The following is a 16,941-nucleotide window of genomic DNA, read 5'->3' as shown; positions in this document are numbered from 1 at the left end:
GAACGGAGCCAGAACCGTTCCCTGTGGGGCCCCCGTACTGCAGACGACCCTGTCCGACACACAGCCCTGAGTCCTCACATACTGTGGTCGGTCGGTGAGGTAGTCCAGGATCCAGGTAGTGAGGTGATGGTCCACTCCAGAGTTCTCCAGCTTGTCCTTCAGGACCGAGGGAAGAATGGTGTTGAAGGCACTGGAGAAATCAAAGAACATGATTCTCACAGTGCTCCCAGCGATCTCCAGGTGAGCGAGGGAACGATGTAGGAGGTGAATGACGGCATCATCTGCTCCAATGCCAGGCTGGTAGGCAAACCGATGTGGGTCCGTGATGAGCTCACCAGGTGCTGAAGCTGAGCCAGGACCAGCCGCTCCAGGGTCTTCATCTGGTGGGATGTCAAGCCACCGGCCTGTAGCTGTTGAGGTCCTTGGGGTGTGAAGTCTTTGGCACTGGTACAACACAAGAGGTTTTCCAGAGCTGCTGGACTCTCCCCAGCCTCAGGCTCAGGTTGGAGAGGTGCTCCGTTATCCCACACAGTTGGTCTGTGCAGGACCTGATGACTCTTGAGCTGATGCCATCTGGATCCGCTGCCTTCCTAGCTCTGATCCTCCTCAGCTCCCTCCTAACCTGAGTGGTTGAGAGAGTCAGGCTGGAGCCTTGTGTTGAGTGTGTATAGGATTCTGGTGTTAGGGGTGGGGAGGAGTGAGCAGGGTGATTAGAGGTGGTGTGAAGTGTCTGAGGTGGGGCAGCAGTGGGTGTGGGTGAGTCTGCAGCTGATGTTGAAGACTGCCTCCTGGAAGAATCAAACCTGTTAAAGAAATGATTTAGTTCATTTGCCCCCTCACATCTCCCATGAGCAGTGCGTTCTGATCTCTGTGGCCTGAGATGGTTCTGAGGCCTCTCCAGACTTTGCTAACATTCTTTTGTTGAAGCCGTTTCTCCGTCTTCTGCCTGTAGCTGCCCCGATCAGACCTCTCAGCTCTCTCTGCACTCTTTTCAGCTCCTCCTTGTCTCTGGATTTGAAGGCTCTCCTCTTTTGTTTGAGGACGGCTTTAATTTCTGGGGTAATCCAGGGTTTGGAGAAACAGCGCACAGTCCTGGTGGGTGCAGTGTTATCCACTAAGATGTTATCCAGTTATGACAGTTATGATGGAAAGGTCCAAAATTTTAATATGAAAATTCTGAAGGAAGTACAGGTTCCAATAACGGCACTTTGACACAGTTCAGTGATGTGTGTAGAAATAAAAGCTGCATATAAATAACACAGAGCTGCTTATTTTCCTCCAGTTGTTTGAACTATTTGTAGAGACAGAGAGCATCAGTCTGATCACTGGAATCTGCTCTTTGTCCCTGGATTTGGACCAAGCAGACCCTGATGGACTCAAAAACACAGAAAATACAACATTCAAGAAGTTTTTATCATGTCTTCTTATGTTTCTATTTCTTTTGATTATCTTAATTGTACAGCACCTTGGTCAAAGCACCTTGTTTTAAATGTGCCATTTAAACAACTTTGACTTTGACTTTTTGCTGCACTGAGATTGGAATGAAATGACTTAATCAGACAGTTCATGAATAGAAACAACAGATAAGACAAGAAACAAAACTGTACTGAGCAACATGTGCTGACACTCACTGCTGAGCCAGTTTGTCCAGAATACTGACAGAGACACAAACAGGCATCTTTGCCACCCACACACTTCTGCTGAACACACAGCTTTGACTTTTAAAAGCCATATCAACTAAAACCTTCACTGCTGAGTGTCTGTGAGCCCTGACAGTAAAAATCATCATCATCATCATTAATATGTGCTGACAGCAGCTGCTGGACTGTGTATGGCTGTCGTTTCCAGTTCTTTTGTTTGGATCAAACTAAGATCACTGAAAGAGCTTTCACTGTGATTCGTCAAACACATGAGCTAACAGCCAATAAGAAGAAGGAGAAGTTGGATGTTATGGTGATGCTGCTGACACAGATTTGTCTTGTAAAACAGGTTAACAAGGAAACACAGGTGCATTTCCTCGTTGGTGTCTGTTCGATACAGAGGTCTCTTTACTTTCAGATTTTTAATTTTTTAAACTTTTTTGATTGTGAGGATAAAATTTTAAGGAAGTTCCTCTTGACCTCACAAATAACAACAACAGGACACATGGACCTAACACAGTTTAAAAAATATCTTTCACTGGATAATTTTAATTTTTCCATCCTGACGATCAGAAGAGTTTTTGAGGGTTTCAGAGATCCTTCAGAACAACAGTAAGTGTTCATGAGCTTGTAATAATTTTACCAAGTTTCTGTAATTTCACAGACAGTGTGGAGTGGGAATTTCTCTTTATATCTACCAGTGTTAGTGGAAAAAGGTTCTCATTCTTATACTTCTTTCTTTTCCTTTTTTATTTGAGGTATTTGTTTGTCACATGACTGGACTTGCAGCTGCTCAAACAGGACAAACAAAGGTGGGCATGAAAGTGTTGACGCAGGTCACAGATGTCTGATATAAAACAGCTGACAGGGAAACAGGTTAGTTTAGTCTGCAGCTGTTTGATACAGACACACTTTTACTTTGGGATTTTAAACTTTTACATTTTTTATGATTTGATTTTTTTTATTTGTCAAATATTTACATCTGAGTAACTTTTTACTTGTTTGTAACAAAACTTCAGTAGCTTCCTTTTCACCTACTGAAAAACTGATGGGACACACTGACCTCACAGTTCTTTTATCTGTCAGTAGATAATTTTATTTTTTCCACTCTGATGATCAGAAGAGTGTTTGAGTGTTTCAGAAAAACAGTACCGGTAAGTGTTTAAAATGACGTCTTTCAGTTTTTTAAGTAATTTGACAGGCTGACTGAAGCTGTGAGCGTTAGTGGATTAACCCGTTACTGTAACCACTCACTGGTTCTGCTGGTTAGATGAACATCATGTCACGTTAGTGTAAAACATTTGATTCACTGTTGGCTGGTTTCGTCTGTGAAAACACATCGAATTAAAGGAATTCAATGTGTTTCATCATCTGAAGAACCAAAAGCTGTCAGACTTTATCTGACGCAATATAAAGAAGAAAATCACCTCAATCACAAACAGGAAGTTTACTAAGTTACTCTCCTGTACTCTGATTACAGTGATGTATGTTTTCTCTGTGTCTGCTTCTTCGTCCTCACTGTAAACAGATGTACTGAGAGACTCCTGCACTGATGTTTCATAGGAAAGTCCAAACAGTCTCACTGGTTCTCCATAAAGAACAAAGATTTGCTCTCTGTGGCTCCAACACAACTTAAAGACAATCAAAGGTGGACAAAGTTCTCTGTGGTTTGATGGAGGCTGCAGCTAAATGCTGCCTCCTCCATAATACTATATACATTTGTATACAGTGATGTCATTTTGAAGTCCTTTGGCTGATGATGGTCTTTAGTATGTAGCTGATGGTTGATGATGAGATGTTTGTCTTGTTCTGTGGAGATCATTCAAGAACTGAACCTGTTAAACACTCAGACCTGCTTCAGATTTCACCACTTTAGTTATGACGCACTTATTTATGGTCATCCTACAGCGCAGCGTAAACACACGTGACTCTAACGTGACTTCCTGCAGAGATGATGACTTGGACGTATTGAGTTTGAACGAGTGTCTAAAAAGTCAGATCTGTTCTCAGTCAGAGACTTTCAGGATCATTTAAACCTTAAATTTAATCTCATGTAGTCAGGATTTAAACTCAGGTTCAGTTATTTCAATAAAACCATCCTGAGACATTTAGAACAATCGAAGCGTCGGAGCTCAAGAACACGGAAATGTCTGCTGTGACTGCGTCGCTCTGCTCGACTTTGCTGTTTGTCGGCCTCTTCGTGTTTGTCTCTGCAGGTGAGATTCACTCTGTGGGACAGAGAGGAAAAGCATCAGTCTGTTTACATGTTAACAACATTTCCTGAAGATTTATTTTCATATTGATTCAGTTTTTCCGTGTTTGTGAAGGAGACACGAGGCTGGGTGGAGTCTGTGTGGACCTAACATGTCGGTGTGATCAGATCTCACAGAGACAAAGAAGTGTGATGTGTGTTTTTAGCATCCACGTAGATACGAAAAATGTCCGTATTATTAACATTTATTTCCAAATAACATTTTAATTTAAAATAATACATACACAACAGTGGGAATAGATTTAACCACAGTAGATGTCTTTTTGAAAACAGTGTAACTAAGTTTAAGGATATAATTCCTCCACTCTTATCATCTTCATGTGCCAACATGGTATCTTGTTAACAGTGTTGCATCCTCACTGCAAACAACTCTGGATACTTTGGCTAATCTGAAAAGAGAAAGCATCAAGTCAGAGTTTAACTTGCAAACATGTATTTTCAATCAGATGAGGAAATTGTGTTGAATAACTTACAGTATAATAACTTCATTTTATTTGGATTCGATTCAGTTTTATTTCTATAGCAACAAATCACAACATCAGCTTTCAACACATTCTCAATAACCTGCATGAATTCTATATGACTCATTATCTACTAATTTACATCTAAACTATCAATTTGTCTTAACTTCAATATTTATGTCCTCTGAGCCATTGTGTCTGTTAGGCCCCGCCCTGCACGACTGTTCAAGTGGGTTTTTTTTTAATAGGAAGTTATGACTTGGTGCTATATAAATAAAACTGAATTAAACTGAAGTATGTGCGAGCTCAATGATCTCTTTCCCTGTAGCTCCTCACTCCAATTGGCTGCTTTAGAAGTGAACAGTTGAACTTTGACCTTTAATCTTTCTGCTCTGTGTTGTTTCCTCTTTCAGACCAGAAAAACATCACAGCTGAGTCAGACGTCAACTTTCCATTTTGTTTCCTCTGTTTCAGACATAAACACCACAGCTGGACAGGATGTCACTCTGCCATGTCGAGCACCAAACAACAACATCAGAGCTGTAGAGTGGAGCAGAGCTGACCTGAAGGAAGAACAACATGTCCTTTTGTACCGAGATGATCAGTTTGTTCATGAAGAGCAGCATCCATCTTTTAAGAACCGGGTGGATCTGCAGGACAGACAGATGAAGGATGGAGACGTGTCTTTGATTCTGAAGGATGTGACGATTAATGATGCTGGAACATACGAGTGTCTTGTCGTGCAGAGAGAGGGAGACAATTTGAAGCACGTCAGCATCATCTACCTGAGTGTTGATCCTCCAGGTGAGTGAGTAGAGTTGAGTGTGTGTGTGATCAGAGGTGAAGCTGCTTCCTGGTTGTTGATGTTTGTTTCTAAAGATGTTGTTGATGAGACTTTGTCACTTGTGTTTTGTTAAATGACATATGTCAGCCATAATGTTTCATAGGAAAGTCCAAACAGTCTCACTGGTTCTCCATAAAGAACAAAGATTTGCTCTCTGTGGCTCCAACACAACTTAAAGACAATCAAAGGTGGACAAAGTTCTCTGTGGTTTGATGGAGGCTGCAGCTAAATGCTGCCTCCTCCATAGTACAATATACATGTTTATACAGTGACGTCATTTTGAAGTCCTTTGGCTGATGATGGTCTTTAGTATGTAGCTGATGGTTGATGATGAGATTTTTGTGTTGTTCTGTGGAGATCATTCAAGAACTGAACCTGTTAAACACTCAGACCTGCTTTAGATTTCACCGCTTTAGTTATGACGCACTTATTTATGGTCACCCTACAGCAGCGTAAACACACGTGACCCTGACGTGACTTCCTTCAGAGACGATGACTTGGACGTATTGAGTTTGAGCGAGTGTCTAAAAAGTCTGATCTGTTCTCAGTCAGAGACTTTCAGGATCATTTAAACCTTAAATTTAATCTCATGTAGTCAGGATTTAAACTCAGGTTCAGTTATTTCAATAAAACCATCCTGAGACATTTAGAACAATCGAAGCGTCGGAGCTCAAGAACACGGAAATGTCTGCTGTGACTGCGTCGCTCTGCTCGACTTTGCTGTTTGTCGGCCTCTTCGTGTTTGTCTCTGCAGGTGAGATTCACTCTGTGGGACAGAGAGGAAAAGCATCAGTCTGCTTTACATGTTAACAACATTTCCTGAAGATTTATTTTCATATTGATTCAGTTTTTCCGTGTTTGTGAAGGAGACACGAGGCTGGGTGGGGTCTGTGTGGACCTAACATGTCGGTGTGATCAGATCTCACAGAGACAAAGAAGTGTAATGTGTGTGTCAGTGTGATGTGTTGTAGTTTCAGGAGTCAGTATACCGTCACGAGCAGATCTACAGACGTGGCATGTGTCACCCTGATATAATCTCTTGCCACACCGAGTGCCACCGTAGTTTTGTAAATGACAATGTTTATTAAGGGTGGCACATGCCACTCCATGCCACCTCTGTAGATCTGCTCCTGGGTTTTAAATGGTTGTACAAAAAAGTCACAATCATTGGTTACATTTTAAGGCATATTACACTATGTAAAAGCTGCATATGTGTAAAGAAACGACTTTGATTTTGCCCATTTGATTTCCATGCCACTCTAAGAACATTTCATTACATCCAGCCCTGTGACAGAGACAAAGAAGTGTAATGTGTGTGTCAGTGTGATGTGTTGTAGTTTCAGGAGTCAGTATGCAGCTACAAAGCTTTTAGTTCAGTGTATACAAACAGCTGTAGCTACAGAAAGGCAGCATGCAGAGACTCACAGTGTCTTATAATGAGAGGCTGCTTTCTCTCACACATTATGTTCACTTATTATCAGGACGTGTTTTTCTTGGTGTAAGAGTCATATTTGGGTTAGTACCTTATGTCTGCTGCCAGAGGTCACCTTTTGAGGTTTTTTTTTTTGTTATGGTGTGTTTATATGAAGGTTTTATAAGGTAGACACACGTAATTTGCCAGCACATCACAGTAGTTTTTTTTTCTACTGCTGAGTGACTGTCTTCTGCTCAAATACATTTCATTGCAATGTTGACCCTGTGCTAACTTGCATATGACAAATAAAACTGAAACTGAAAACTAATTTGCCTCAGGTGTGTTGTTGAGAAGGAGAAAGCAAACAGTTTGCGACCGCTGGGCTGTTATGGTAAGTACAGCTGGAGTTATTGGACAATATAAAATTTATTAAGTTTTAATTTATTAAGTTCATGCATATTAGTTACATCGTGTAACTCCCACCAATGAACACCACAGTGGATTCAAGCGTCGGCTTAGTATCTACACTTAAATCATTGATAGAGTTCTTAAATTAACAATCTAAGATTTAAAAAGTTAATAAAAAACAACAGCAAAAACAAACAAACATTGACCCCTTTAACCTCCCTGATTTGTGTTGTTTCCTCTTTCAGCCCAGAAAAACATCACAGCTGTGTCTGGACAGAAGAACGTCACTCTGACATGTCGAGCTCCAAACAACAACATCATAGCTGTAGAGTGGAGCAAAACTGACCCTGAGTCCGGACAAGTCCTTTTGTACCGGGACGGGCACATTGATACCTCCAACCAGCATCCATATTTTAAGAACCGGGTGGATCTGCAAGACAGACAGATGAAGGGTGGAGACGTGTCTTTGATTCTGAAGAATGTGACAGCTGCTGATAATGGAACATACAAGTGTCATGTCTTCATGAGCGGACCAAACAATGAACTCATCTTCATCATCTACCTGAGAGTTGATCCTCCAGGTGAGTGAGTAGAGTTGAGTGTGTGTGTGATCAGAGGTGAAGCTGCTTCCTGGTTGTTGATGTTTGTTTCTAAAGATGTTGTTGATGAGACTTTGTAGAAAGCAGCTGGTCTGAGTGATGTGATCAGAGTGCAGTAGATAATGTCTGACAGCAGTTTGAAGAGGAAATGGATTCTGTTCTGTTCTTCACTCATCACCTACCTGACAGCTGACACCTCACACCTGTTTCTCACCTGCAGGTCAGCCAGGAGGATCTGTTGGACTCATCATCGGTCTTTCAGTTGCTGCTGTTCTTCTGTTTGTTGCTGTTGTTGCTTTTTTGATCTACCAAAAAAAGAAGGTTAAGAAGGTGAACTATGAATCTACTTGCTCATCACAGTCCTAAATTCTGTTTCACTGAAATCAAGAAGGATGATTTTAAGACAAAGAAACTAATAATGCTGAACCTCAATCAGAGGGACATCAAACGCGTCCATATTTATTTTTGATTTCACATTTCTCTGATTTTCATCAGACTTGTTTAGACTGTTACATGAAATTTCACATGATGAACCTACAGCATTGAAATCTGTGACTTATTTTATCAGGTTAGCTGCTCATCCCAGTGTAAGTTTCAAGTCTTAAAGTTATTTTCATTTCTGCCTCACTTCATATGTGGAGCACACAGGAGGTCACATTATCAAACAAATACACATCAAACAAGATCAACGTTTTTCAAAATAAAATATTCAGCTTCTGAGTGAACTCATTTTAAACAAATCTGTGATTGTGAGCAGACTTTGTTCATCATTGGTTTGCCCTCATTATTTGTCACTTCAGTGTCCTGTATGTTACAATAACAGAGTCACTGAGTGTGTTTCATCTTCAGGTTCAGCTGTTTGTGACATCAAACTGGTTCTGTGAGGTTTGAACAACACAAATTAATCCTCATGCAGAGATCAGCTGTTACAGTATAATTATTGATACTGACTGAACCAACCTGCACCATAAACACTGCATGTGGTGAAGAAACGATGGATTACTGTGGATTATAAACAATCAGTGATCTGCCTGATAGTGTTTAGGATTTATTGATCATCTTCAACTGAATGAATGTTATATTGCACAGTGTTATAATGTACAGTGTTATGTTATTTTTCAGTGTAACTGCAGATTTAGATGTTTTCTCTGATCTTTTCTCTCCATCAATGCATTTTTTTTACTGCAGTCTACATTTCAAAATCAGGTCAAATGTTATTGATTGATTAATCAATTTATTTATTTTTTGTGACTCTGTTTATTGACAATAAAGTTTTGAAAACAATTTTATGGCATGTTGTCTTTTAATTCTTTTCATTTAGTTCAGCAGAGTTTGGACTCAAAACTCGGACTAACCAGTGGTTCCAGTTTTTATGATGATGTCATCGTTAGGTTTGTGGTGTGTTGGAGCAAAACAATGAATTGCTATAGGAGAGTGATAGGTTTGTAGCTTGAACCCATCCGCTGGAACGTTGAAGACAATATAATTACACTGCTAAGCAAGACACAAATAGGCAAAGTTCTTCATGTTACTCGTGCACGGGAGAGACCGGACAGAGCGCCGTCCCTTCGCTTGACCCCAGTCGCTCTCGTCCGTCCTCCCGTACCACTGTTCTTTTATTGAGGTTACATGAATATGCATAGGTTCATTAACATACGACGTCTACATACAAACAAAGAGTACCTTGCCTGTGTGTGTGTGTGTGTGTGTGTTGCTGATCAAAGGGTCAAACATCCTTGGTCAGGAAGAGGGTAGACTAGACCCCCCCCCCCCCCCCCCCCCCGGTGAGGAAGTCCAGCAGTTCATCTAAACAGAAAAGCACTTAGACTAGAACAGACGTAGCTACGTTAATCCTACCATAAAACAATTAAGACAAGGTACGAACTTTCCCATGCTCCCAGGATATAGGTGTGCATTCTAGTGTGGAATACACACCAAGCCTCTGTAGCCTGTTAAAGATCACACAACTTATCACTACACAATTGATTATACACCTCTAAGCATCTATGGTTAAATATTTCTAAGCATAAATGACAATCAACAATACAAAGTCTAACAGAGAGCTCCTGATTAGATCATGAACATATTCTAAAATCATTTCTCTATATCAGCCTCATCTACATGTCTGCTATCTGATCATCGTGCAACCTGCAACACTTTCACAATAAAAGCCCCCTTAAAGCTCTCTAATGTAGCCTTGCTACTTAATTATAAAGTAATGCAATATAATACATGTAAAAATGAAGGAACTGACTGCTAATGAGAACTAGGCAAAACAAACTAGAAGCATCACTGACAATTGGCTTGTATCGTTATAGACTTTAGGGTCAAACACTGCCCTCTAGTGGCCATAATTATAAATGATTTGGGAGAATAAATAAATAATAAATGTTCCATGACAGTTATGAAATATAATCAGATGATCTTAAAACACTCATGATCTTCTGGTCGTGTGTGTTGGTGTGGCAACTTTAAGCCACAGCATTTTATTTCAAAGTATTTCCAGAAAAGAAAAAAAAAACTACACTTTGTGTACACTGATGTTCTTTATATTTAATTCTATTCACTTCTATCTTTAGACAAGGCATAACATGAGTTACCTCCTCTGTGTTTGAACCAATAGAAAGCTGGTGCTCAGAGGAAGAGGGCGGGCTTTACTTGGTGTCAGTGACAGAAATGAGAAAAAGCTCAAATGAGTGAGAAGGACGATGAAGGAAACATCTGTGCTGTGTCTGCTCTGTAAGTAGAATCTCTGTGTTTGTTTGAATTCTTGTACTTTGACTGTCTGCTCTCCTGATAACTGATGATGGAGGAGAAGACATGAAAAACAAATCAGGCTGAATCTAAACTATTAACTGCAGGATGAAAGGTGTCCCATATAATCACACTGATTACTGTTCTAGCAGCTGAATGGCTGATGTTTACAAAGAGTAAAAATGTAAAATGTAAAAAATGTAAAAATTGTCATTGAATTGAAAACAGGCCCACGTTTATTTTCAGCACTGAAGCCAAGTTCAATTCAAATTATTGAATATCAAGTTCTGCATCAGATTAACTTTAACTAGTGATGACTTCATACATTTCTCTACAAACTCATTACTCTACTAATTTACATTTAATTATCTGATTTAACATCAGCAACTACTTCTGATAAACCAGCCAGAGTCTGTGCTGTAGCCCACTTAAAAAACACGAAAGTCACATGGGCCCAGTGAGCTTAAATCTTCAGTCTAATCAAAATAGAGTTTTTCTTGACATTTTTGTTAAAAACAAAACAAAACAAATACATAAATCACACAGGATATAAACTGCTAATGCTACCCAGTCATGTGCAAAGTGTTTGGGAAATTGTGAAACCCACCAGCCTGGTAATCAAACTTAAGCACAAAAGCAATAAATTTAGGTCAGAAAAATGGGTAATATCACAAACTAACCACATCCTGTTTTAATAATTATTTTGTAATATAAATATCATCATAACCCTAACCCCGGCAGCCTACACCTATTGCAGCATAACTAAGGGAGGATTCAGGGTCACCTGGTCCAGCCCTAACTATATGCTTTAGCAAAAAGGAAAGTTTTAAGCCTAATCTTAAAAGTAGAGATAGTGTCTGTCTCCCGAATCCAAACTGGAAGCTGGTTCCACAGAAGAGGGGCCTGAAAACTGAAGGCTCTCCCTCCCATTCTACTTTTAAATACTCTAGGAACAACAAGTAGGCCTGCAGAGCGAGAGCGAAGTGCTCTAATAGGGTGATATGGTACTACAAGGTCAATAAGATAAGATGGGGCCTGATTATTTAAGACCTTGTGAAGAGCAGGATTTTGAATTCCATCCAATCATCTTCATCCGCTTTATCCGGGGACGGGTCGCGGGGGCAGCAGCCTAAGCAGAGAAGCCCAGCCACCTCCTCCAGCTTATCCGGGGGAACACCAAGGCATTCCCAGGCCAGCCGAGAGATATAATCTGCCCCGGGGCCTCCTCCCAGTGGGACATGGCTGAAACACCTCACCCAGGAGCCATCCTTGTCAGATGCCCGAACCACCTCAGCTGGCTCCTTTCGATGTGGAGCAGCAGCTGCTCTACTCTGAGCCCCTCCCGGATGGCCGAACTTCTCACCCTATCTCTAAGGGAGAGGCCAGCCACCCTTCGGAGGAAGCTCATTTCTGCCGCTTGTATCCGCGATCTCATTCTTTTGGTCACTACCCACAGCTCGTGGCCATAGGTGAGGGTAGGGGCGTAGATCGACTGGTAAATTGAGAGCTTCGCTTTTACACTCAGCCCGAAGGACCGGTGGATTTGGATTAGCTGAAGGCTTTTCAGGGAGTTTTTTGGACATCCTGATAATAATGAATTACAGTCGTCCAGCCTGGAAGTGATAAATACATGAACTAGTTTTTCAGCATCACTCCGAGACAGGATATTTCTAACTTTAGAGATGTTGCGCAAATGTAAGAAAGCAGTCTTACATATTTGTTTAATTTGTGCGTTGAAGGACATGTCCTGGTCAAAAATGACTCCAAGGTTCCTCACAGCGTTACTGGAGGCCAAGGTAATGCCATCCAGAGTAAGAATCTGGTTAGATACCATATTTCCGTAACTCCATACAAACAGTTTGTCAGCTGTTTGTGTGGAGTTGTTCTTTATGTTCACCTCAAATCAACCTGAGTGTCATTTCTCTTTAGTTCTGATCTCACTGCTGAGCTGCACAACAAACCAAGGTCAGTAACCTTCTTCTGTCACAGTTTAAACCTGATAAATGCTCACTGATATGACCTGATTGAGTTTCAGAAATAAAATTGACAAAGCAAAGAGCATTTTTAATGACTGTCTAAGACAGAAGTTATAAAATATAAAATATCAACAGTCTTTCATTGTAACCCTCACAGCTCGTCTGACTGTGAGTCCCAGCAGCTCTCAGTTCTTTAAAGGAGACTTTGTGTCTCTGAGCTGTGAGGAGGACGACAGCTCTGCTGGATGGACTCTGAGGAGAAACACAAGCAAACAACAGAGGACTCAGTGTGGAGATGGGTGGGGAAGATGGTCTGGTTCTTCCTGTAACATCACTGTTTTCCCTCAGGACAGTGGAGTTTACTGGTGTGAGTCCAGAGAGGGTCCCATCAGTAACATGGTTAACCTGACAGTCACTGGTAAGCTGAGTGTGTGGAGTTAGTGTTGATGAAGCTGTGTGTAAATGGATGAAATGCTGTAGTTTGTCTCTGTGTTGAGGTGGATCAGTGATCCTGCAGAGTCCTGTCCTCCCTGTGATGGAGGGAGATGACGTCACTCTGCTCTGTAAAACAAAGACCACTCCCTCCAACCTCCCAGCTGCTTTCTATAAAGATGGCTCCCTCATCAGGAAGCAGCCTACAGGTCACATGACCATCCAGCATGTTTCCAGGTCTGATGAAGGCCTCTACAAGTGTGACATCAGCGGTCATGGAGAGTCTCCATCCAGCTGGATCACTGTCACAGGTGACACACTCACCTGTCTGTGTTTCTGCAGCTTTCAACATTCACAATGTGACGACAACTTAATGACTGTGTTTGTTTTATTTTAGGCAAACACACCACCACACCTCCACCTACATCCACACCTCCACCTACATCCACACCTCCACCCACACTTCTCCTCCTGGTTCCATCTTCATCACTCTTCCTCTATCACTCTCTCCTCCTGTGGAAGAGTCACAGGATTACTCCACCACATTCTACAACAAAACCAATCAGACAAAGAGAATGTACAGTACTGCAATGTTTTCAAAAACATTTTTATTATGTCAGGATATGAAAATATATAAAGACATCTTTGGAAAGCAAGTTTTATAATAAAATCTCATAATATTAGTTTTTCCCTTCACTCATGAACAAGATACTTAAACATGTAGGCAGAAACGCATCCCCCTTGTATGAGTACCATGCCCTCAGACATGGAGTTGCTAATTCTCATTCCTGTCCTTAAACATTTGGCTGCAAAGTGCTCCAGTGCCAGTTACCCCCCGAAGATGTCAAAAAACCTCATCATCCATAAAAAGCCCAGATGAGATTGTTTCAAAGTGGAAGCTCTCCACCACCTGCCTATGCCTTGATATTCTGTCCGTGAAAATTATGAAAAGGGTGCAACACCATGAATGAATGAGTTTGATTTATTGCACATTATTTGGACGAAGCTCTTGGAACTGTTGTACATGGTCTGAATGGCTTGTGGTGCAGTTATGTGTAAATTTATATTGTGGGAATTTCTTTATATCACAGGTTTCTGTGGCCTGTAAGTTTTTTTTTTCATTTGTAATTATTTATGCGGTAATAGAAACATTTTATAGAAACTAATTTATAGCATTTATAAAAATGAACTTCCACCTGTATACTAAACTCAGTGTTGTTCACTGTGAGCTGGACTGTGTGTTTGTGGTCTGTGGTTGAAGCTAACAGCTCTGTAGTCATTCAGCATCCTGTTTCTGAAAGAAAGAAAACACTTCAGCTGCAGGTGTTTCAACACAGAGCTGTTCATTTTTTTTAAAAAACAGGAAGGAACATGGAGACATCATCTGGAAAAGCATTTGTCTAAACTCTGCTCACAGACCATCATCTCATTTAAAGTGAATCTTAATTATATTCAGAACTTCTGTTCCAGTATTATTCAGTGTTTTCCTTTGACTTTTTCTTATATTTATGTGACTTCAACATTTTAAATCCAGTCTATCTCAGCAGCTATAATTCATTCATCACTTCTAGAAAGTTAATTTGTTTTTTTCTGTGCCATGACAACATGTTGACCACATGATTCTAGTTTCACTGTAGTCTGAAGCTGGTGACACCTCTCACCACAGTCTGAACTGGTTTGGCCAATAATAGTTTCTATGTTGTGAGAAAATAATTGCTTTGTGCTCTGTGGTAAAGACAGTCAGTCTGCCCTGAAAGCAGGTGGCAGCTTTGTGGTCATCCACCTTTTTTTTCCACAGTGTTATGACCCCACGATGTAGGTCTAGGGGTGTGTGTGGGACTGGTAACAAATGGGTCCAGAACAGAATGAAAGGAGAACAGAGAGGTGTTTAGTAAATAAAATAGTTTTTATTATAGAGAACCTTTATAGAGATTAGAGATTAGATTTATAGAGATATTATAGAGAACATAAAGAGTCGGCAACACTGTTTTACCAGTAACAATAGAAAAAGAAAAAGGTTGCAAAAACAAAGAACACAACAACCGAACAAAAAACTCCACACCACGAGGAGGCTCTTCCAAGGGCCTATAAGCTCACCCTGTCACTAGCAGCAGCTTTACTGCTGCTGAGGCCCACAAGCCCACACTACTCACATGTAGCAGCTACACTGCACACTGCTTCCACAACTCCACACCACAGGCAGGACAATAACACACTGGGGCGATTGTGGCTCAAGAGTTGGCAGTTCGTCTTGTATTCGGAAGGTTGCCGGTTCAAGTCCCAGCTTGGACAGTCTCGGTCGTTGTGTCCTTGGGCAAGACACTTCACCTACTGGTGAGGGGCTGATGGCGCGATATGGCAGCCTCGCTTCTGTCAGCCTGCCCCAGGGCAGCTGTAGCTTGCCTGTAGTGAATGAATAGTGGAATTGTAAAGCGCTTTGAGTGCCTAGAAAAGCATTATATAAATGCAGTCCATTATTATTTCCTAGAATACAAAGCAGCGACACCAGAGAAAACCACCCTCTCACATCCAGTTCATCCCCAGCTTATATGACCTCAGAGAGGAGATTGCTGACTGCACTCAGGTGGTAAATGAGAACAGCAGCTGTGTCCTGGGGAGAAAGAAGAGTGAGAAAGAGACAGGGGTGGAGCAAGAGAGGAGGAGGCGGAGAGAAAACACCACACCCACACAAGGGCAGTTTCAGGAGGCCCAGCTAGGGCCGTAACAGCCCCTCCCATAAATACAAACCAGTGGTTTGGCACAGGATGTCCTATACAATTCTTAAAATATATCACTTACCATGCACCATAATAACGGGTAGGCATAGCCTGCCGAATCTGCCAAGACCCTTTCGATGGGTCCAAAACACTGAATGGGGTTGGCTCAATTCTCTCAAAATAGCGTCTCAAGTGACAGCCAAATGTTTTTTGAGCCATAACATAAGGAGAACCCAGCGGATAGCTAGAAGGCCTTACTGAAACACTTTTCAGACGCTTCTTTGCTAGGTCATGGCGACAGGAATGCTGGTTAGCCAGAGGTGCAGGTTTGAATAGTTGTGTCACACACTATCACACTGCAGGTCATCTGGATCTGAAAGATGGTCAACAGGTGGCGGATCCGCTGCCTATAAGCTTCTGGGACCAGCTCATAAGCTAGCAGGATGGCGCTTTTCAGCCTGTCATAATTCTGACAATGAGGCACAAGCTTGCTTAGCCTTGCCTACCAGCTTTCATTGCAGTAGGATGGCCCACGCATCCTGCGGCCAGTCCAAAGCTGTAGCTATTCGCTCAAATGACTCAAAATAACTGTCAACCTCAGTGTCGCAAAACACTGGAACCAGACGACTGTTTTTTGCCACATTAAATGGTGCCTCTTTCTGCCAAATGGAGGCAGTCGCAGGAAGGGAAGCCTGCTGGAGTTCCAACTGTCGCAACTTGACAGCTGTCTCCGCCTCCACCTCTTTCAATTCAACCTCTCTGGCCTTCACAAGCCCTTCCTCTAAACGCCTAAGCTCCAACTCCTTCTTTAGCTGGAACTTCCTCTCTCGATCCTCCCTTTCAAGCTGTAGACAAGCCAGGCATACACGGAGACAAACAGCCTTCTTTGAACCCACTGATGACTCTATGGCAGGGGTAAGCAACCTTTCTGATGACGAGTGCCATCTGAAATTTCCTCAGAAGTCAATGTGCCATACGATTGCATTAGCAATAAATTTAATAACGCTCCATATGAACAGTTACACACTATATAGAACCAATTTATAGAATTATCAAATTCAAATTCAAATTTTATTTGTCAGACACACAACCATACACAGTATGACATGGGGGTGAAATGCTTGTAGCTGTGAAATGCAATGCCCGACCATTAAATGACAGTGGTTTTACAGTATTTACAATTTACAGGTTATTTAAAAAATTACAGATTTAACTTAGAAATTTACAGTAAAAATGTGCAAATAGCAGAAAGAGATTATAAATTATAGGAAGTGTGCATGAAGAAAAGTGCGTGTGGTGATGTGATGTGTGTGAGAGTCCAGTCTTATAGTGATGTGATGTGTGTGGGAGAGTCCAGTCCTACACCTGGTTCAGGGCCCGAATAGCCTGGGGGAAGAAGCTTCCCAGACCTTAACGGTGAGAAG

The 16,941-nt window shown here is 41.5% G+C and overlaps 3 protein-coding genes across 4 annotated transcripts in view; all 3 read left to right on the top strand.

Annotated features, from left to right (window-relative positions):
- The first annotated feature begins 1,920 nt into the window (after nt 1–1,920).
- LOC146673456 (uncharacterized) overlaps nt 1,921–16,941 on the top strand; it is a 73,163-nt gene continuing 58,142 nt past the window's right edge. The window contains exon 1 of one of the 2 annotated variants that reach the window (XM_085402043.1): nt 1,921–2,252. The gene's annotated coding sequence lies outside the window, so the exon portion shown is untranslated. The other variant, XM_085402044.1, reaches the window with a different exon arrangement.
- Nucleotides 5,678–8,922, top strand: LOC146673461 (putative butyrophilin subfamily 2 member A3). Its single transcript, XM_085402093.1, has 3 exons — nt 5,678–5,971; nt 7,285–7,620; nt 7,859–8,922. Exons 1-3 carry the CDS (start codon nt 5,902–5,904, stop codon nt 8,002–8,004), a joined length of 552 nt encoding a protein of 183 aa, XP_085258219.1. The 5' UTR covers nt 5,678–5,901; the 3' UTR covers nt 8,005–8,922.
- LOC146673460 (low affinity immunoglobulin gamma Fc region receptor III-like) lies at nt 10,278–15,525 on the top strand. The gene is made up of 6 exons (XM_085400958.1): nt 10,278–10,377; nt 12,322–12,357; nt 12,526–12,786; nt 12,866–13,111; nt 13,198–13,382; nt 15,289–15,525. The coding sequence occupies exons 1-6, from the start codon at nt 10,347–10,349 to the stop codon at nt 15,523–15,525; spliced, it is 996 nt and encodes a 331-aa protein (XP_085257084.1). The 5' UTR covers nt 10,278–10,346.

This window comes from Rhamphochromis longiceps, linkage group LG3 (assembly GCF_057381845.1).
Source record: "Rhamphochromis longiceps isolate RC_006_pf linkage group LG3, R_longiceps_female_GT1.1, whole genome shotgun sequence".
Classification (NCBI taxonomy): domain Eukaryota; kingdom Metazoa; phylum Chordata; class Actinopteri; order Cichliformes; family Cichlidae; genus Rhamphochromis; species Rhamphochromis longiceps.
Note: the sequence above shows the minus strand (reverse complement) of the source record. Positions and strands in the feature narration are given on the sequence as shown.